The following is a 21119-nucleotide window of genomic DNA, read 5'->3' on the forward strand; positions in this document are numbered from 1 at the left end:
GTGTGAGTGTGTGCGTCCGTGTGTGTGTGTGTGTGTGTGTGTGTGTGTGTGTGCGCTGGCGAGGGTAGCAGTACGGGTGGATGGAGGGGTGGCGGAGAGGGAGATGCTGGGTGGGGGAAGGAGGGTCAGAGGGAGCGGCCGCCGTGGGATCTAGCATCTTTCCCCGGTGGGTCAGGGGATGTGGGGGTGGCATCTAACACGGTGGCATCACCCACGGTTACTATACTATGCCTCAGTGGCCCCAGTGACCTGGACACCATCGCTACCGTAGTTCTTGCATCTCCTCTCCAAAGGGCTGGGGTCGCCCCTGCATCTGCCCGCGCACCCTTCACCTCCTACCTCAGGGCCCAACACCCAAGTTTCTACCCAAAGCTTCCAAAGAACCGTCCTCAGCGGGCAAGGATGTGGGGGCAGCATTTGTTCTCGGGGGAACCTTGACAGGCAAAAGGGCTGCCCAGAGGAAAAGTCTGACTTTGGTGTGAGGGCAGCCTGGGTAGCAGTGAGAACTGCTTAGAATAAACCAGTGAGGGGTGGGGTGATGGTGGGGTTTGGTTCTAATTCTGGCCCAGCACTGGCACAAGAGGGGAGGAGGCCCTGGCTTTCGTGGTCTCCAGGTAGCGCCCACCCTCACCGACACAATGACGCTCCCTGTTTGCTCTTAGTGCAGGTGGAGCAGCCTGTGTGGGGCGTCAGGTTCCCATGGGAGGGGACCAGAAGGGGAGCAGATCACTGGGGTGCAGCCGGTGCAAAGCTTAAGGGGACATGCACAGAACTGAGGTGTGTTCGGTTCCTTGGGCAGGACTTGCCTCCACTAAGATTTCTGCCCTGCTGGCTATCCATTCTCCTCCATTCCAAGGAAACTCCAATATGACCCTGAAATTCCACTCTGCGGCCCCCAGCAGTAGCTGTTGGAGGTGGGAGCATCAGTCAAAGACCAGATTAGACTGTGGATGAGGTCTGAGTTTACGGGGAATTCAGAGAGCCCTATGCAAGCTATCTTTCGGAGAGGACCTGTTCCAGCTAGCACTGAGTTTACAGGGGCTGGGACATTGAAGGAGGATTTAGTCTTGAGGTGGGTGGGGATGTCGTCACCTGTCTCCCCTAACTCCCCTCCTCCTGGCACTGCCTGCCTTCCCCATCAGAGTGCCCTGGACCAGAAGAGCCTGATTTGCTGTTTGTTCAGCTCCAGCACAGGTGGCACCTCAGATAACCTGCTGGACTTTTCCCACATTGGATGGCGGTAGCGTGTGGGGGTGGGGAGCAAAGGAAATGTAGGAGAGAGAGGAGTGGAAATAGGAGTAGACGGACATTCACTTATTCAGCAAAGTATGTGCCAGCCATAGGGCTGTGTACTTGCTGTTTGATACGGTCTGTGCCCGAGTAGCTCCCACCCTCCTGGGGGAAAATGACAGGTAAGTCAATGATTACAATATATGGTTGTATATCTGCTAAGATGCAGAAATCAGAAATTTAGGAATCAGCCTGGCTGCCTTACTCCCTTATGCTCTTTTACCTGTAGTAGAGGCTGTGACAAAAAGTCCAAACTCCTCTCCAAAAATGAGGTATTTATTCTGCACTGCACTGCCAGCTGCTTTGGGAGTTGGCTGAGCTCAGGAAAGCCTGCTCAGGCAAGGTCATGTTCCCTTCCTGAGGCATCCTACATCCAGTGACTGCTCAGCACAGAGGTACAAAGGTTCAGCCTCCTCACCCCAACAGAGGACAACTCTGAGAGACATGCACAGCTCCTCGTGGGGTTGACCAAAGCCTTTGTGAGGACTGAATTGCTGCTCAGCTTCTCCCTTCACCCAGTCCTCCTTTCCTTGCTCTTGCATACGTGTAGACTCCAAGAGCGCTCCTTAGTAAACATCCTCCACAGTAATCTCTGTCTTAGTCTCTGCTTCCTGGGGAACATAACTGCCTCCCTCCCATAGTCAATCAATCATGAAGTCCTGTTGATTTTAGCCACTGAGCGTTCCTTGACTCGGTCTGCTTCTATCTGCATGAACATTATGGCACTGTTTCTGCACTGCTCTTGTGGCTTCTTCAGTGGTCCACCACATTTTACAGATGCCCCCTTACCTCCATCCTCCACCTTAGAGTCAGAGTGATATGTGCAGAACACAAATCTGATTGTGCTACTCTAATGACCTCTGCTCTGGGGATGGAGAAAGCCTTTTCACAGAGTCTCTGAAACCTGCATGGTCTGGCTCCTAGTGGCCTCTGTAACTACCTCATTTTAAGTCACTGTCCTCCTTGTTCTCTCCCCTGTAGACACACTGGCCTTTCTTTAGTTCATTTTTTTGGGGGATCTGTGTCCTCCATTTACCTGGCTTTTGCACATGCTCTCTGGAAACTTTTCCTTCCTTATCTAATTAACTCCTGATCATCCTTCTCATCTCAGCTCAAGGCATTGGCATTTCTCAGGGATGTTTTTCTGGCTTCTCCTCCTGTGGTAGGCGGAATTACAAAATGGCACTCAGGATTCTCACTTGTGGGTAGAACCTATAAATATGATAAGATGCTACTTCCATGATGATGCTATATGACAAAAGAGATTTTGCAGATGTAGTTAATGTTACTAATCAGTTGACCTCAAGATAAAGAGATTATCCAACTGGTCCTAGCCAAATCACAAGAATTTACTCTGGTTGGCAGCAGAAGAGGAAGTCAGAGAGATTTGAAAAAAGAGAAGGACTTGACACACTATTGCTGGCTTGAAGATGGAGGGGTCACATGGCAAGGAAGGCAAGGGGCTGTGGCTGGCTTGAGGAAGGAGCCGGGATTGCTTCTCAGGAGCAGGTGCCTGAGATTGGCCTCTAGCTGAGAGCAGTCTCTGGCTGAGAGCCAGCCAGAAAATAGGGACTATAGTCCTACAACCACAAGGAACTAGATTCTGTTAATGACAAGAATGAGCTTGGAAATGGATGTTCACCCCAGAGCCTCCAGAAAAGAATTTCACTTGCTTGACATCTTGACCTCAGCCTGGTGACACCCTAAGCAGAGGACCGAGCCATACTGTACCAGACTTCTGGCCCACATGCTTGCGACCTAATAAACAGATGTTGTTTTAAGCTTCCAAATTCATGGTAATTTGTTATAGTAGCAACAGAAAACTAACACACCTCTCAGGAAGAAAGTAGCAAATACAGACCTTGCAAGCCACCCAAGGATGAAAGGACGAATTGGAAGCACTGGAAATTTGTTAACCTTTAGAAAGATTTGGGGTAATTGTTATGGCAGCTGGTGTGGAGAGCAACTTAAGGGGTAGGACCCATTGGGAGTCTATGACAGTAACTCAGATGACAGATGATAGCATAGCGCCTTGACCTAAGTCATAGAGGCAGTGGAGAAGATGGATCCAAGAGATATTTAGGAGGCAAACAGAATCTAGAGGATGCTTCCATGTTGAGGGTGAGGGAGAAGGATGAGATTAAAATGAATAAGGTTTCTGGTAACTGGATAGGGACTGTTTGGTGATTACCTACTCTGTTCAAAGCACATTCATTGCTTTTAATCCTCACAAAGAACTCTGCATTTAAGTCCGATACGACTGATTACTATTTTAGATGAAAAAAACTGTGACTCAGACAGAATTTAAGTAACTTGCCCAAAGCCACAAAACTACTAGGTGAAAAAGCTACAATTCAAAGCCAGGGATTTTGGACATCAGAATTCAGGTGCTCATACTATGATGCTTTCCAGAATGATCAGAAGTTTTACTAAGTTTCTCTGATCACTTTCTTTCTCTCATTTTACATAATATTTTTTTCAAATTTTCTTTGGACTTGTAAAATCTCTCATTTCATGTCACACACACACACACACACACCCCCCACATGCACACATGCACATACACCATCATTCACTCACAATAAATAACCCACCCTCCCACTTCATAGAGAAAATAGTAACCATCAGATAGCAACTCCCACCAGTGAATCTGTTCCCTTTTGGACATGGTAAGTTTCAGATGCTTTATTAGACATCTAAGTAGGAATTCCAGTAGGAAGTTGAATGCACAGTTTGCATAAGAAGTAATGCAAACCATAGAATTAATGAGAGTGTGTTAAATAAGAATAAATGAGGAACCAGATCAGAAATCTGAAAAAGACCATATTTAAAGTCTGGATAGGGAAAGGCCAGCCTGCAAAAGACAGGTGGGAGGAAAACAAGGGGAGCAAGCATCATGATCGAGAAAGGGAAAACAAATAAAAGAGAAATGAGAGGGGGAGGAAGGAGAGAAATTAATTAACTTTGAATGCAAGATTCCTGAGAAGGCAGGAAAGTGTGTAATCCAGAGCCCATGTGGAAGGTTCTAGGTTTTGATAAAAGTAGAGCCTCAATTGTAAGAGGAAGATAGAAGGAAATAGTTATAGATTAAAATAAGTCATGGCCAACCAGCTAACAACTATTATTTTCTAGATGCCTTGGCAGCTAAGCATGGCTTTATGACCATATTCTGGACAGGGTTGTGGGTAGCAGTGATAAGTGCAGCTTCCAGATCAAGCTCTTATAGGAGAGGAGTGGACTGTTTCTTCCTCATTGTCCTTTCCTGCAAGTTGAATGTGAATGTGAGGGTAAGCCATCTCCAGTCATGTCATGAAGGTAACACACCAGGGATGGCGGAGTGATAAGATGGTAGGAGCCTGGATATTTCATACTCCAGCTGTTTTACTACCCCAAGTTCTTTCATATGACAAAGAAACTACACTCTTAAGGCCTTACATTTTTTTCTCTTCTTGTTATAGCAACTTTTTCTGTATCTTAATTAACACAGTAGTGTTTAGATTTAATGGCAGCTGCTATCTTATATTTTCTATTTTCTCTGTGAAGTTGGAGATCTGGTTATCAATGAGTGGTGTGTGTGTGTGTGTGTGTGTGTGTGTGTGTGTGTGTATGAGTAGATAGGATTGAAATTTTAGAAGTCAGGATGGCTTAAGAAAACTGTATAAAATGGGAAAGAGGGAGGGGGCACTAGAGGCATGTAGTAAGATAACTGGGACCCACTTAGGAGTTGGTGACCATGAATTCCCAGTGGTATCAGTTTCTCCAGCAGCGCTCAGATAGTCAGATGCAAGCATGGAGAATACTGATTGTTCAATTCGCCCAAAGTTGAGATTTTGCCAGTTGGGTGGGACGGAAAAACAAAGGGACAAGGGCACAATAATGGGCAGGACAATGAAGTAGGTAACACAGTCTAAAGTGAGTAATAAGTAGGCTTCAAAAGGCTGCAGCGGTCAGAAATGAGAAAGGGAAGAGAGTAGTGCAAAGAACATATCAAGGAGTGTCAAGGAGCAAAGGGGTATTGAGAGTGAAGAAGCAGAATTGGTGAGTGCAGAGAACCCCAAATCTGTGTACTGAGTTGTGAAACCAAAGAGTTGTTACCCCTTTTTGCAGAGGGTGTACCATCCTCACAGGACTGCTGGTTTTAGTCAACACTGGAGTTGGAGGAGTGTTCAAAGAAGCTGATGTTGGAAAAGGGGTTACGGAAGATGAAACTCCTCTGAGAAACTTTCCTGAGTTAGGTGCCTCTCCTATGTACTTCTGTAACACCTTGTACCTCTCATTATGGTAATGTTTACAATTACATGTTAATAGTTGTCCTCTTGCTTACATATATTCCAAAGGTCTGGCTCCTGCCATTTTCTCCAACAAGTTCTCAAAGCACTTTCCACACTACTCTCATTACTTATTTGCAGTCTTTGTGCTCAAGGAACCTTGAGTTGTTTAGAGTTTCATGGTGCAGTCCATGCTGTTCATCACGCTTGCTCATACTGTCCAAACTAAATGCAGTTGGGCGATGGGGAGGTGAGGGCCAGGAGATGGTGGCTAGAGATTGTTTTAAGAAGATGGTTTATAAGAGGAAAACAACTCCAAATAATAGTTGGAATGGAGAAGGGGGAATACTATGAGCATAGGAGGGGATGAAAATGCAATGCTAAGAGGGTGGAAGTTCGTTTCTCAAATCAGGAAATTCCATCAATGCCAGGTATTGAACCAGCATTCAGGGAGAATGGGATTGCTCAGGACCAGGAAACAGGGGACTTTAGACCAGAGCAAGGAGGGAACTGCAAAGTCAGTATGGGTAACCAGAGGAAAAAGACATTGATCCTTGTCCCAGAACAAGTCAGAGACCAAAGAGGTCAAGGAAACAAGTGCAAGATGTCCTGATATAGGGCCAGCCTCAGTTCTGAGGGAAGCTACTTTTTTGATTCAAGACTTGACCTGCCAAGGTTGTCATGTTTTTGCTTCCCCTCTGTGTGTGGGTGTGTGCGCGCGCACGTGTGTGTGTGTGTGTGTGTGTGTGCGTGTGTGTTGTGAAGGGGAGTGCTGGCCCACCCAGCTTGACACCTATAGCTAGAATAATTTGCTTTTCCCTTGGGGAAGTCTCAATCACCTAGCTACTGCCACACTGGCTCAAGTGTGGGCACATGATCCTTCTTTCAATATTCTATATCACAATTGAGATAAGAGGAGAACGTTTAAACAACACTTCAGTAAATGTTCTGGGGAAACAACTAAAGAGAGGAGAATATAGTGTGTAATGTACAGTCAGATAGCCTACCTTATAAGTTACTGCTTATTCTAGGAATCTTTCAGGTCCACAAAATATCAGCGCTTTACCCAGGAAACCTAGTATTCACACACAGCGGTGTCAGGGTGGTGGGATAGGTTCTGGCTCCTGCACCCCTGGCGCGCGCGCTCTCTCTCTCTCTCTCTCTCTCTCTCTCTCTCACACACACACACACACACACACACACACACACAGCTGGGATCCAGTGCTAGGAGAGGAACCAGTCACAGTTTAATCCTTGAGGTGCCCGCTCACCCACTGGCTCAGCCCTTCCCTCTGTGGCTCATTAGGCTGCCTTCTCTCCACATCTTCCAAGGCCTTCTCTTGTCTGCATTTCTGTGATGTGCAGATATGCTTCTGTGCTGAGCTCCTGCCCACACTCCCTGCCCACGTAGGAGGCCCTTCTCTTGGGATAATTAAACAAAGAGGGAGCAGGCTGAAAAGACAGACCGGCTGGAGCCAGAGCAGGCAGGGATGTTGGTCAGAGGAAAGAAACCAGGGAAAGGACTACCTTCCGGAGTCTGGGGCTTGTGCTCGGGAGAACAGAGCGTGCGCGCGCACACACACACACACACACACACACACACACAGGGGCTTGCTCTCACTCATGGTTACACTTGGCTTCGGACATGGGCTTTCGCAGGTAGGTCAAGAGGGGCCTGGATCTCCCATGTCAGGGACTCATTTGAAAGTTAAAAAAGCCACAGGAAGGCTCACTCAGGGAATCACCAGGGAGAGGGCTTACATGAACACACCCGACTTATTAGCCTGTGGTGCCCTATGGCACCTGTTGGTGAACAGCAAGGCTGAGGACAATAAGCCAAGATACTGAAACTGGAAGGGCACTGCCAGACACAGAGAAAGCCCACGCATGTTCGATGAAAAGCACAAGGATTTTTCCTGTAGGGAGGGCAGTCCTGAATCCTCCCAGCCAATCAGTAGGGCGACCCCAACAGGGCTGCCTCTGGCTCTGACTTGGCACAACTTCCTCTGTAATGGCTTTCAGCATCATCACTGCTGCGTTTTAGTCTTTGCTAAAAAATCAAGTGTTCTTACAAACCAGTTGAGACCACTATTCTGTCTGTAAGATTCCATTCCTCCCTGTCCTTAAGATTCTAGCTCTTCCAGCTTTACAAGACAATGCAATTCTGAGGCCAGGGCAGGAGGTAGAAAGAGGGGAGGAAAGGGGAACCCTGCGCCCTCTGCTGGCCAGACCTGGCATCGACAGTCCAGTCCAGAGGCCCAGGGCTGAGTAGGGCGGGACAACGTGTGCCCCACTGCCTCAAAGGCGCAATCTCGGCTACAGGGACAGGGATAACCGTCATAGCTACCATTCATTATTAAGCAGTTGCTGCTTGTCAGGCACCAGCAGCCAGTTTACAATCATTATCTCATTTACATTTTAATTCTCCAAGCATTTCTTTCAACAACCCTGAAAGTTTGTGTAGGAGGCTGAGAGTCCCTCAGCTAGCAAGTGATAGTTCAGAACTAAAATCGGACTCAGATTGGCTCCAAGCTCTTTCCTATCTGTTGTGCTTTTAGGCCAACCTAATACTTGCCCTGACTTGGGCCTTGACTCTGACTCCAGCTCTAACGTGTTTTAACCATCCTCCCCTGATCTGAGCCTCAAGCCAAACCCTAGCTTCAGCTTCAATCTAGAATCCACCCACCTTTTCTCCTGCTCCTGGCATCTAGCATTTGCACGGCATCTTTCCTTGGGTTGGATGGCCCTTCTCCCTATGAATCTGATTTCCTCCTGAGCTTGATACTTTATTTCCATCTGCCTCTTGGGCGAGCAGCCAAACTCTCAGAAAGAAAAAGATGAAGTGAGGAGGCCAAAGGAACATTGAGGAGGAGGGTACATCTCAAATCTTAGCCAGGCCAAGGTGTCCTGAGGTTAGTGATTCCAGGACAATGAGTGAGGCCCTAGGTCCTGTGGGAGGGAGAAGAGCTAAGCTGGAAGCAGCTGGGCTCTCAGCAGCAGGGCCCTTGGACAGTTCTTGTAGGAGAACTACAGCTCACCCCTGTAGGAATCTCGCAGCAACTCCAAAACTCCTGCCTCCCTCTCAAGCTGTATGTGTGTGGATGGGAGAGCTGGAATTTGCAGCTCTTCTCCAGAGCACTGGGTGGTCCTTTGTCTTTGGCTGCAGCCCTGAGATCAATGCTTCAACACATTGGGCAGGCTTGCTGGTGATTCACAAACTTTGCACTACTGGCTTCTTCTCCCCTGGTTAGCCCCCCTGCCCCCAACCTCCTTACTGCTGGCAACAGTCATTCTTAAGAAAGGAAGGAGCGTGTCTGGCCTCAGCCTCAGAGGAGGCAGTCCCTTACTTATCTCCCCAAAAGAAACAGTAAGGCAGACCTAGGTTTTATTCCATGTGACTTAGGAGCCCTGTGATATTGGGCAAATTATCTAGTCTCCCAGAGCCTTGGATTCCTCATTTTGTTTATTTATTTTTAACGTTTACTTATTTATTTTGAGGTAGGGAGGGGCAGAAAAAGAGGGAGAGAGAGAGAATCCCAAGCAGGCTCCAAGCTGTTAGAGCAGAGCCCAACATGGGGATTGATCTCATGAATCATGAGATCATGGCCTGAGCCAAGATGAAGAGTTGGACACTTAACCAACTGAGCCACCCAGGCACCCTTTGTATTCCTTATTTTAAAATGGGGTAATAATGACCTCTTTCTCATGTAGTTGTGAGGATTAATTGAGATAATACACTTAACTCAGGACCTGGCATAAAATAGCTTCTCAATAAATCACATCTAATATATTTTTAATTGCTCTATGCATTTCAGTTTCCTGATCTGGAAAAATAAGCACAATAATAATTTAAGCTTCCTAATGTTATTATAAGAGATAATGAGGTAATTTATGAGATAGTAGTTGTGAGAGTGTGTGTGTGTGTGTGTTACATAACAGTATTTTTAAAAATTGGAACTTTCCTTGATTCTCTAAATCAGACAAGTCTCATGTAAGCTTTTAAACACTTACCTTATGGAAGACTTAATTTCCCTTTATGTTTGCTGGCTTTCTTTCCACTCTCTTTTCCCACAATTTAGCACCTTGCAAAAAGTTTCTGGGGGATTTATGTTGGATAGAATATGTGGGTAAGAGGAAGAAGGCCTGGGTTTAGAGGTCATGCTGGTTACGTGGGTACGCACCTTGTTCAAGCCTGTGCTCCCACTAGGTGGCACTGCTCTGAGGCTCCCGTGCTGTTTTGGGCCAGGATCATCTTTCTCCTGTTTCCCAAGACCCAATTCATAGTGTTCCCTATTCTGGGCCCCCTGTGAAAGTGGGGTCCAGGCTGTTTTCCTCCCCAGAAACCCTGTGATAGGTAGAATTTTGGCTCCCATTACCTTGCCCTCTGGTGTTACTCCTGTGATTATGGAAAAAAAGAACTTTGTGGATGTAATTAAGATTAATAATCAGCTGACCTTAAAGTAGAGCCATTATCCTGGATTATCTAGGTGGGCCTAGTCTAACTACATGAGCTCTAAAAAGCAGGGATCTTTCTCAGCCTTGAAATAACTGGGAAGTAAGAGATTTGAAGAATGAGAAAGATTTCACAACAACTTTGTTGGCTTGAAGATGAAGGGGCCATGAGTCAAGGAAACAAGGACATCAGTTTTACAACCAAACGGAATTGAATTCTTCAATCCACTTCAATGATCCTGGAAGCAGGTTCTTCCCCAGAAAAGAGGCCAACTTGCACAACACCTTGATTTTGGCCTTGGAAGCCCTGAATAGAGGGCCCAGTTGAGCCACAATGTGCCAGGATTTCTGACTCACAGAATTGTGAGATTATAAATGGGTGCTATTTTTTTTTGAAGAATTTGACTTAATTAACTTATTTTAAATGTTTTATTTATTTTTGAGAAAATAAAAGTGGAGGAGGGGCAGAGAGAGGAGGACAGAGGATCTGAAGCAAGCTCTGCGCTGACAGCTCTCTCAGCAGTGAGACTGATGTGGGACTTGAACTCACAAACTGTGAGATCATGACCTGAGCCAAAGTCAGATTCTCAACTGACTGAGCCACCCAGGTACCCCTAAATCCATGCTGTTAAGACAGCTTAAAAGCTCTTAAATTTGTGGTAACATTATTGCAGTAAAAGAAACCTAATATTCAAGAATCCCATTCCTTTTCAGTCTTGGGGAATCTCCTTTCCTCAGGATCAGAAACTCCTGCTTCTTCAACTCTAACCCCTCACAGACAGTTGGACACAGTTCACCTAGGACCCTGGTCATCACAAACTAAAGTTAAAGCGGAGAGTTTCTGAAAATTTCTATTTTTGACTCTGTCATTCAAAAAGTTTTAGGTCTAGGGGATACAGAGATTTAGGTTCTTTCTTATGATGGGACAAGGGATGAAATGACAAAACCCAAATGAGTATCTCAATAAAGTTTTCTGTGACCTATATAGGTACTTAATACACAGTATTAATACACAGTAATAATACACAGTAATTAGTATTTTTTTTGGACCAAAAGATTCTTGTTTTTTGTTTTCATTTTGGTAATTCCAGGACCTTAAAATTGTGTTCTGTTCTGCCCATCCTGACCTAACTCTATTCAGTTTGATACCAAATTGTCAAAACAGTGTCTGTCATCCAGTGATGGAAGTCACTCCACTACTAGAGGGCCCCAGCTTATTGCTGGTATAAGACATATTCAAGATGTCTTCTGGCCTGGGGGCTCTACCATAAGGAATCCTCCTTATCCTGGAACTGCTAAGGCAGAGCTAGATGCACATCTGGCCCCAGAAGTGTTTTGTTTCTGTATCTAGGACAGAGAAGATGGCCCATAATCACCTTCCTTATGCTATAGACCAGGATTCTATGGGGATAACAAGAGCAACCTGTTCTAATAGAGCCTTCTCTCGGACAGGGGTGAACATTGTGGTGTGCCAGTGGAAAGCTTATTCTCAGCTCCCTAAAAAACCCATCAGGTACCACAAAAGTGGCCCCTATAACATACCCACCCATTCTGGCAGAGATGGTAGGAAAAAGCTCTTAAGAAATTGACACACATCTTCTTCCCACATTGGTTACTGAATATATATTTGAGTACATACTACATGCCAGGCACAGTTTTGGCCTTGAGGATATAGAGATGAATAAGAAAGACTGAGTGACAGCCCTGTGGATCTCAAATTTTGTGAGGAAGGGATCACAAATAACTACAGATTTCTAAATGGATTAATGTGCAATTGCCCTCGTAGTCCCTCCTGACAACCTTGACTCCAGCCACAGACTCAGTTCCTATGGCTATCTGAGAAAGTTTTGTTCCAATCTTTCATGTCTGAGTGCACCTATGTCACTTGCATCCACCATATACAAAAGGTTGTTTGGTTTTGAGGACAGCAACAGTTCTGAGAAATATCTCCATAACTACACATCAGCAGATGCTCCCACACATCCTTCCCTGACAGCACTGAGGGCCCTACCCTTCATTCTCTTATAGTACCTGTAATGATTGTTCTTGATATCCTGTAATTGATGATTTGGCATCCTGAAATCATGGGCCAACCTGATGACCAGAGTTGTTTACATCTCCTCTGTGGTCTCCCTTTCATGGGTTTTTGAAAATCATATTATAAGTCCTCCAACCATAAGCCCCCAAATCTGTTTTGCTTTGTGCCCAAGAAGGGATGTCCTCACCTAAAAACTTGCCACTGCTAGCAAAGTAGGAGCTTTTTGCCCATGTTTCCCCCTTGCTCCTTCTGCTTCCTCACTACCCTGGTGCTTCCCTGAGTGGCCTGGCATGGTGCAGCGTGCCCCCTCCTCTTGGGAACTATAAGTAATAAACTCTTCTTTCCATGGCATTGACCTCTATGTGTCACCACTCACATCGTATTGATAAATTAAATCCAAGGTACATTATAAAATGCCATCTAGCACAGCTTAGACCAAAGACTTGCCAGGCCTTGGAGGAGCTAAATTTGTGGCCAGGTGAATATGATTCAGACATGATATAAGATTCCTACTCAGAGACCCCACAACACTTTCTCTGCCCCAAACCTACAGGTCTCCCTCCAAGTATGCCAAAGTTACTTAAAAATTCCCCAAACACCAATCTCCGGTTGTCGCCAACCATGATGGTCCACTATGCTTAGTCTCTGTTCACCACCCTGTGTTTTGAATACCATCTAGAGAGGGAGGGCTGGATTTCTGGCAGTACCAAGGCCAGCTCCAACAACTGACAGGGTACAGCAGGGCCAGGTGAGTGGCCCTGTGAACTATTCTCCCTTTGAAATCAGTCCTGAACATGGGGTAGCCCTAGCCCCAGGCTCCAGGGCTGGGCCAGAGGAAGGAAGAAGGAACAGGGGTGTCTGCTCTGGTTTACTAAGCTAAGTCAAATCACTCAGAGCTCACAAAGTTAAGGATACATACTCTGGAATGAAATACAAATGGTCAGTGTATATATGTGAATGTATCTATGAAAGCATGTGCACACTTACAACAGTGTGATGCATAACCCTGCTTTGCCTTGGCTCAGCACTGATTCTCAATTCATCATGTACCCCAGCGTCTTTGAATCAAACCTACCAGCTACTACACAGCCCATGCCCTTCACCCCCACGACTCAGAATTCAGACAGAATTCATTCTGGCCCACCATTGGCTTTGCCTTTTCCTGTCACACCCATAATGCTTAGGGAGGAGGAAAATACTTTATTGAAGTAAAACCTGCAGGCTACATTTGTGAACTTCCCATTGGGAGGCATTTAAAGGATATCTTGGAAGAAAAGGGCTCTGGGTGTGTTTATGTGTTCACAAGGGTATGCACACCTATGGAAGGCATCTGTGTGTCTGTTGGTGTGTGTCTCACTATATGTGTCTTTATGAGGTGCATGAATGGATGTATGTATGTTATGTGGGTATTAGACATATCTATGTTTGTGAGAAAGGATATGTGTTCTGAAAATGGAAACTCCAGAGAATTTTATATGGAATGCAGTCTCGGGGGGCAGTATGTGTACATTCAACTGTGTGTGTGTGTGTGTGTGTGTGTGTGTGCTGGTGAGTGGGGGATGAATGGATGCTATACTCTTTTACTTCTAAGTGAGCATCTATACCCCCAACTCATTCCTATCTCTGTACCTAGCAGACAGGATGGCAGAGTTTCTGCAGGCAGATTTTCCTACAACTCTGGATTCCCTTGGAGATTGGGGTCCTAGAGATAAGAATGGGGTCACTCTGGGTCTGGGGGTCCCTCCTGGGCACTCCTGCCCTCTCCACCCTGAGAGGTTCCCTCCCCAGGCTCGCCCTCATCATCAGCCTCAGCCAGTTCCTCAGGCATTGGCCACTCTCGAGTCTGCCACTCTAGCCGTTCGATGCGATAAGCAATCTTGAGTGCGCTGGACTCCAGCTCAGCCAGGAGGCGAGCAAACTTGGTCTGTAGATCATCAAGTTGCTGGTCAAGGCCTCGCAGCCGGGACTCTGTGGCTTCCTGTAGGGCAATCTCGGCTGCCTCGGCATTTACATCCAACTTGTTCATTTTGAGCAGGATCTCACGGCCCTTTTCCTCCATGACGACCTGGGCCTGTGGATACTCGCTCAGGACTTCCCTCAGGTCCTCCTTGCTCAGGCAAAACAGGTCTGAATAACCTAGACTCTTGATATTGGCTGTGCGGCGGTTCCCAGACATGTTTCCTGTGGCCCGTGGGCAGACACATAGGAGGACAGTTAGTCGGGTGGGTGTGAGGGGGGCTTTTACTCATGAATCAAGACCCCCCATCTCCCTGCTTGTACTTTTGAGCCTCTTTTTCCGTCTCATTAATTCTGTAATCATTCAGTAATATACTGGGGACCAGGCCCTGTACTAGGTGGGTAACAAAGAACTGCCTGCAAGAATTCAGTCTGGAGGCAATAGACATTGAACCAGATAGTTAGAAAATAGTATAGCTGGTGCAGTGTGGACGTATGCATCCAGTGCTGTGAGAAGACAGGCAAAGAGCCCCTAACAAGCTGGCAGACATGTTGGGGAAGCCTGGAGGAAGTGATGCCTGACTGAGAAGGAGGTAAGAGGGGAAGGGCAGGGGCGTGGGGAGGCATCCCAGCAGAGGAAGGATTATGAGCAGAGGGATGGAGGTCGGAGCCAGTTAGGCGGCCACAGCAAACAGTAAGCAGTCCAGAGTGGGTGAAGTGCGGGTGCAAGCAGAGTGGAAACAGGAGGGGAAAGCAGGTGATGCCACATGTGGTAAGCCACCGCAGGGAGTTCAGACCTTATGCTGAGGGCAGTGGCAAGGTACTGAAATATTTTAAGCAGGGGAGCTGTATGATATCATTCACATTTTAGAACGATATTGCTGAGGGGTTGGGGGGAAAACAGAGTAGGCTGAAAGCTGCAAAGTCTCAGAGCTAGAAGGACTCAGAAGGGTACTTGCCAGGCACCAGGCACTACACTGATGCTGATGACTTACCCGTGGAACTCATTTAATCCTCACAAATAACTCTTTGGGTTTTTAATATCATCCCTATTGGATAGATGAGAAAACTGAGGCCTGGAAAAAGTGAAATAACTTGTCCAAAATCATGTAGACAGCAGCTGACTGCATCCAGGTTGTAGAGCTTGAAAGATCCTTGGAGGACAGATGTGAGGCCTTTGGAATAACTAGAGAGTGGGATCCCCAGGCTGAGAGCTCATCTGGCTTCAGTCAGTTGACAGTGCGGTCACCCCTTGCTGTGTTCTCCCATCTCCTGGGCCTCAGTGTCCCTACCTGTGATTAGGCATATCAATGCCTACTGTGCAGGTGGATGGAAGGAATCAGTGAGCCCGTGTACTGTGCCTGGCCTGGCCTGGTGTTGGTGGAGTGAATGGCAATGCCTTCTTACTACCCTCCTTTCCATTTGGCTGTGAGAAAGTTCCTTCTACTGACTACCAAGTGTGTGTACTTATTACCTCAATGGTTTTGGACAGTTTCCCAAACCTCTCTGTACTCCAATTTCCTTGCCTTTAAAATACAGATAATGGTAACTACCTGAGTTACTGTGAGAATATAATGAGTTGGTACATGTGAAGCACTTTGAACATGGCATGCAGTAAGTGTGCAATTAATATTGGCTATTATTATTATCATCTCTGTCACTTGCCACTGGTGTGTTGGTGCCTTGGGTTGACACACACTAAAGAGATCTACTTCCTCTTCCCGAGGACCCACAGTGTGCACTAACCTTGGCTTGGCTTCTTCTCAGGGAACAGACTCTCCATGTTCTGCTTCTCCCGTGAGCCCTCTAGTGACTCAGGCAAGGACCAGGTTTCCTAAATCTGCAGGCCCTGATGTACCATTTGGTCTCAGTATGGGGTTCTGCTATCCCCGCCCCCTCCCTCAGCCCTGTCCCAGAACAAACACTGAGGTACCCACCTTTGATGTTGATGATGCTGATCTCCCCAAAGTAGAGCCCTGCACCAAGCACAGCGTACTGGGTGACACCATCATCTGCCACCACGGCCAACTGACCCTCACGGATGATATACATCTCCCGGCCAATGTCCCCCTTGCGGCAGACATATTCACCTGGTGAATAGGTCTGGGGCTGCAGCTTCAGCACCAGCTCCTCCAGCAGGCTGGCCTCACAGTTCTGGAAGATCTGCACCCGGCTCAGAGTAGACAGGTGTACAGACACAGCCACTTCGGCCCGCAACCGCTCAGGCAAATGCTGTAAGATGGCTACTTCATTGGTCATCTTCTTGTTGATCTGCAGGTGCTGGTACCTAGGGACAAGAGCAGCAGTGGTTCCTCCCCAGCCCCCAACATGCCTGCCCCTATTCCTTCCATCAGGGTTCAGCTCAGCTTCAGCCAAGAGTTCAATCACACTGAGATCTCACAGGGGTCATGGGAATACTTGACAGTTGGCTGATGAATATCTTCACTTCAAGGTCTGCTGGTCACTGATATGTTTTGACCTTTTCTCCCTCAACCAAGGCCTGGAAGCCTCCACCAGTTGACAGTGAATAAGACACTCTTTACCTCCTGTCAGGCTTTATCCCACCTACCACCATTCAGTGATGCCTTGTATATCCCACTGATAGCCACTTCAGTCACCAGGCCCTGTATCTAGAGGCCCTCTGATTTAGCTCCCCGACTTGCTGACATTTCCTTTTGTTCATAGTATAGCATGGATACCTATGACATAATCAACCATCTTGTTGGCAATTCCCTGGGAGGTATCACTCTTCTCCCTTTACCTCTTCCAGAGCCATCTGAGCCCTACCAGGCAATGGCAGTTTTTACTCCATGGTCTCCAGGTTATCCTTCCTTGTGTATGAGTTCCTCTCCCTATCAATCTCTTATCCAACCCAGCCCCCCAAGTGCAGATACAACTAATGGAAGACATGCTTTACTAAGCCCCACTCAGTGAATCCCCCAATGCATGCCATGCCCTACTTGCCCTGCCTGGACCTCTAGGCAGTAAGGACCCAGCCATTTTCCTCAGGCTCTATCCAGAACACCTGTCCCTGTCCTGGTCTGGAAGCCCAGCATCCTCACCAGTCAATAACTCGCCGCTCCAGCCGGCGGTTGACGTGCTGCTGCTTCATGTACTTCTTCACCAGTGCATGGTCTGGGTAGAAAGCCGCATCTGCAGTGTTCATATTGTAGATGACAGAGCTCATGCTACCCATGATGGTGGCAAAACCCATGACGGCCAACAGGAAGTCACCCACCATGAAGAGATACTCCTCCTCCCGTGCTGGCAGTGGTGTATCACCCACAGTGGTCAGGATCAGGGTGGAGAAGTAAAAGCTATAGAGGTACTGGCGCCGCAGACGCTCAAAGCCAGGCTGTGCGGGATCAGGGTACACCCAGGCGTCACGCCCGAAGCCCAGGTACCGGGATAGGGCAAAGTATAGGCAGCTATTCCAATGGATAACAACAAAAATGTAAAGCATCAGTTTGGTGATGCGAAATACATTTGGGTAAGCCGTGCGGGTCTCTGTGCGGTCAAAGGCCTCAAAGAGGCGGGGCACACGCAGAAATCGGTTCAGCCTCAGCATAGGGGTGTGCAAGCCCAGCTGCACGTAGGCCGCATCTGTGGGCATCAGGGATGCCAGGTCCAACAGGAAGCTCCAGGTGCGAACATAGCGACTTGAAATCCTACCCTTGTCCACCACCAGGATGCCCTGGTCTAAGAATCCTGGGGAGGGGGAGGGGGAGACAGGCTGGGGTCAGTCATAAGATGGGGTCAGGTATGAGGCTGAGTCAGGACACCTACCTGCTCTAGTAATAAGGGTGAGGGTGGGCAGGCCAGGGTGGGACAGGGAGACAGACATGGGGACAGGGTGAGGGAGGGCATAACCCTGCCCCAGGGTTACTGGGATGAGCATGGGGGTGTTGTGAAGCATGGAGGCATGCGAAAGTACTATAAAGGGGTCACTTATGACTAGTCACCTTGTGACTAAGAGGCCCTCTTTTGGAAGGTAACATGGAACAAATGGTCAGTCTTGGGCTCACTGACCTGTGTGAAAGCGCACCACGATGTCCAGTAGGTATAGAAGGTCACTTGTGTAGTCCAGTACTAACCAGGCCACCAGATAACTGTGTTGCAAGTCAGGAAAGCAGGCTCTGTGTGGCAGGGACAGAAGAGATTGGCTCAGGGCATCCTCTGTGTAAGGCAATCTCCCCAAGGCACTCAGCACTCTGCCCTGGGCCCTCTCTTGGGTGCTGCCCCTCCTTCAGGCCCTGGCCAAGAGCCCGCCCCTTTCCTTGGCTGGACACTTGAGCCCTCATCTCTGTTTAAGGCCCTTCCTTTAGCCCCATGCCAAACCTGCACACGATGATGATGAGGTTATACATCACTGGGAAGACCATTGTATTCAGCCACCAGTAGTAGTAATCCCCAGATGGGTCTAGGACAGGCAACAACTTCCTGTGGGCAAGAGGAGAAGCAGTGTTTCATTTTTTTCACCATTAATGTGGACGTTGTCACTGGGGGCACCAAAAGAATCAGGCTCCATCGAGTTAGGCGGACAGAGATGATACAGGGAAGCAGGATGTCTCACCTGGCTTTGGATGGGGCAGAGGGGCTGGACTCTGTCGTCTTCACTTTGCTGTCCTGGCTCATGCTTCCGTGGTCTGTTGCCTGGATGTGAGATATCCAGGGCTTCTACCTGTGGGTAGCTTCAGGAGGTGGGGGCTAGTGCCTCCCTGCCTGGAAGAGGCTGCCCTTGGTCTCCACTGTGACTCCTCTGTCTTTGGCTTCTGAAGCTCTTAGCAACACAACCAGGGCCAGCCACTATAGAAGGGGTGGAGGCAGTGTGGCTCCATCACCCCGCCCTGTCTCCCAGGGCCTGGGCTTACACCTGTCCAACTAAACATCTCTAATGAGGTCCCAGGAGAAGGTGGGGGTGCATACCTCAGAGGTAAGGCTGGGCCTTGTTGCTTCCCCACCCCACCAAACTGAACTACATAGGGGTCCTCTAAGTCAGGAGACACAGGTGCCAGTGTAGGCTCAGTCATTCTGTTTTACCTTGTGCAAGTTCCCTGCTTAGGCCTCATTATTTATTCATTTAACAACTATTTACTGAATGGCTCATTTGTGTCAGGTGCTGAACTAGTCTCTAGGGACAAAGAATGCTTGTCACATCAAATGTGAGCTCTGTTTTCATTATCTGCACCCTTATCTACATCCACACCCACCTTACCTCATTTCCTACTGGATGAGTGTGATGGGGGGGCTATCCTGTAGGGTTTTGCCCCCATTCCTTTCCTGTTATCTCTAGTACCTGATCCTATCAGCTATTCCATGTGTCTTCTAGATCCTCAACCTCCTTCAATTTTCCCTTTCTATGAACATGCTTAAATCTCTCCTACACCAAAACAAACAAAAAAATCCTAAAAATTCTCCCTTAACTTAATTTCCCTTTGACTTCTATCATCTCAGTCAACAAGTCATAATCAGAATACCTGCTTTGTGCCAGGCCAATATCGTGCTCAATATTGGGGAGATAAGACGAATGAAACACATTCTCTGCTCTCCAGAAACTCGGAGTTTGGTAGGGGAAATAGTTGGGTAGATAGGCAATTACATATTCGCTTGATGGTTGCTCTATTAGGTGGATATACAGATGGCTATTACACTGTAAGAAGGGTCCCAACTGAGCCTGGGTTCTGTAGGATGAATAGAAGTTAGGTCTATAGTGAAGAGAGAGTGAACGGCACTAGAGGCAAAGTGCATAGAGTGGGCAAAGGCACAGAGACTTTAAAAAGCATGGATGATTGGGGGACATCCATTGGTTTCTGTAGAGAACCTGAGTGGCTAGTGGTGAAAGAGAAGGCTGAATGGTGGACAGGGAATAGCTAGGGAAGAGCTTTGTCAGCCATTTTATAAATCCAGGGTTTTATCTTAAGGCAATTTCTTGTTTGTTTTTTTTTTTTTTTTAATGTTTATTTATTTATTTTTGAGAGAGAGAGAGAGAGAGAGAGAGAGAGAAGTGGGGGAGAGGCAGAAAGAGAGGGAGACACAGAATCTGAACCAGGCTCCAGGCTCTGAGCTGTTAGTGCAGAGCTTGACGTGGGGCTCGAACCCATGAACTGTGAGATCATGACCTGAGCTCATTTGGACACTTAACCAAATGAGCCACCTAAGTGCCCCCTTGCTTTTCTGTCTATTTTTTTCTTAGTTTTTTCATAAGCCCATCTGCCTATCCTTTCTGTGTTGGTGTTTTTTAGAACTCTGACCTAGGTGTCTTACTCTCTTTCTGTGCTCCCAGCTCTCTCTGGCCAATCTTGGTTATGCACAGGATCTCCCTTCCCATCTACTGACTCCCAGAAACTCTGAGCTGCAGGCTTATCTATACCACTAACTGCTCACTGGATGTCTCCACTTGGATATCCCATAGTCACCTTTAGCCCATTGGGACTATAACTGAGCTTATGTTTTTTCTCTTATAATCCTTCTCTCTGGCCTTTCAGCTCAAACATCTAAAACTAGTATTTATTTTTATTGCTATCATTATGATTATTATATGATTTTGTGGCAGTTTTAAAAAATGGTCACAAATTCTTTGATTCTTCCCTTGTGACTGTTTCAACCAATAGAATATAACAAGAATATAACAGAATATAACTGGATCATAAAAGGCCATACAGCTTCCTTTTCTTAATTCTGTTGGGCATGCTCCTTATCTGGAAGCCTCCTGTCAGGATATTCCTTCTTGGAACCTAGTTGCCACATTGTGAGAAGCCCAAGTCATAAGGAACGGTCATATCTCTGTACTGTGTTTGACAGTCCCAGCTGAGTTCAGCCTTTGAGTTGTCCTAGCCCAGGCATCAGATATGTGAGTGTAGAAGCCTCAGATGATTCTACCCACCAACTTCAAGTCACCCGCAGGCATTCAAGTGTCCTATATGAGGCCCCAGGAATTGTTGAATAAAGATACACCATTCTTGCTGTGTTTTGGTTGAATTCCCAGAATCTGTGAGCATAATAAAATGGTTTTTTTATACTACTACGTTTGGGATGATTTGTTATACAGCATAGCAACCAGAACAAACATATATATAAAAGTGCACATTTCCTAAGTATACAGCTTGATGAATTTC

At 47.1% G+C, this 21119-nt stretch overlaps 2 protein-coding genes across 5 annotated transcripts in view; one reads left to right on the forward strand and one right to left on the reverse strand.

Moving 5' to 3' along the window:
• FHIP1B (FHF complex subunit HOOK interacting protein 1B) overlaps nt 1-21119 on the forward strand; it is a 166270-nt gene that overhangs the window by 110745 nt on the left and 34406 nt on the right. The window lies entirely within an intron of this gene.
• CNGA4 (cyclic nucleotide gated channel subunit alpha 4) lies at nt 10471-19993 on the reverse strand. The gene is made up of 6 exons (XM_015079307.3): nt 18578-19993; nt 18343-18444; nt 18034-18140; nt 17067-17712; nt 15942-16291; nt 10471-14229 (listed from the first exon to the last, which is right to left on the reverse strand). Exons 1-6 carry the CDS (start codon nt 18637-18639, stop codon nt 13769-13771), a joined length of 1728 nt encoding a protein of 575 aa, XP_014934793.3. The 5' UTR covers nt 18640-19993; the 3' UTR covers nt 10471-13768.

The sequence above is a fragment of the Acinonyx jubatus genome, chromosome D1, assembly GCF_027475565.1.
Source record: "Acinonyx jubatus isolate Ajub_Pintada_27869175 chromosome D1, VMU_Ajub_asm_v1.0, whole genome shotgun sequence".
NCBI classification, from domain to species: Eukaryota; Metazoa; Chordata; class Mammalia; order Carnivora; family Felidae; genus Acinonyx; species Acinonyx jubatus.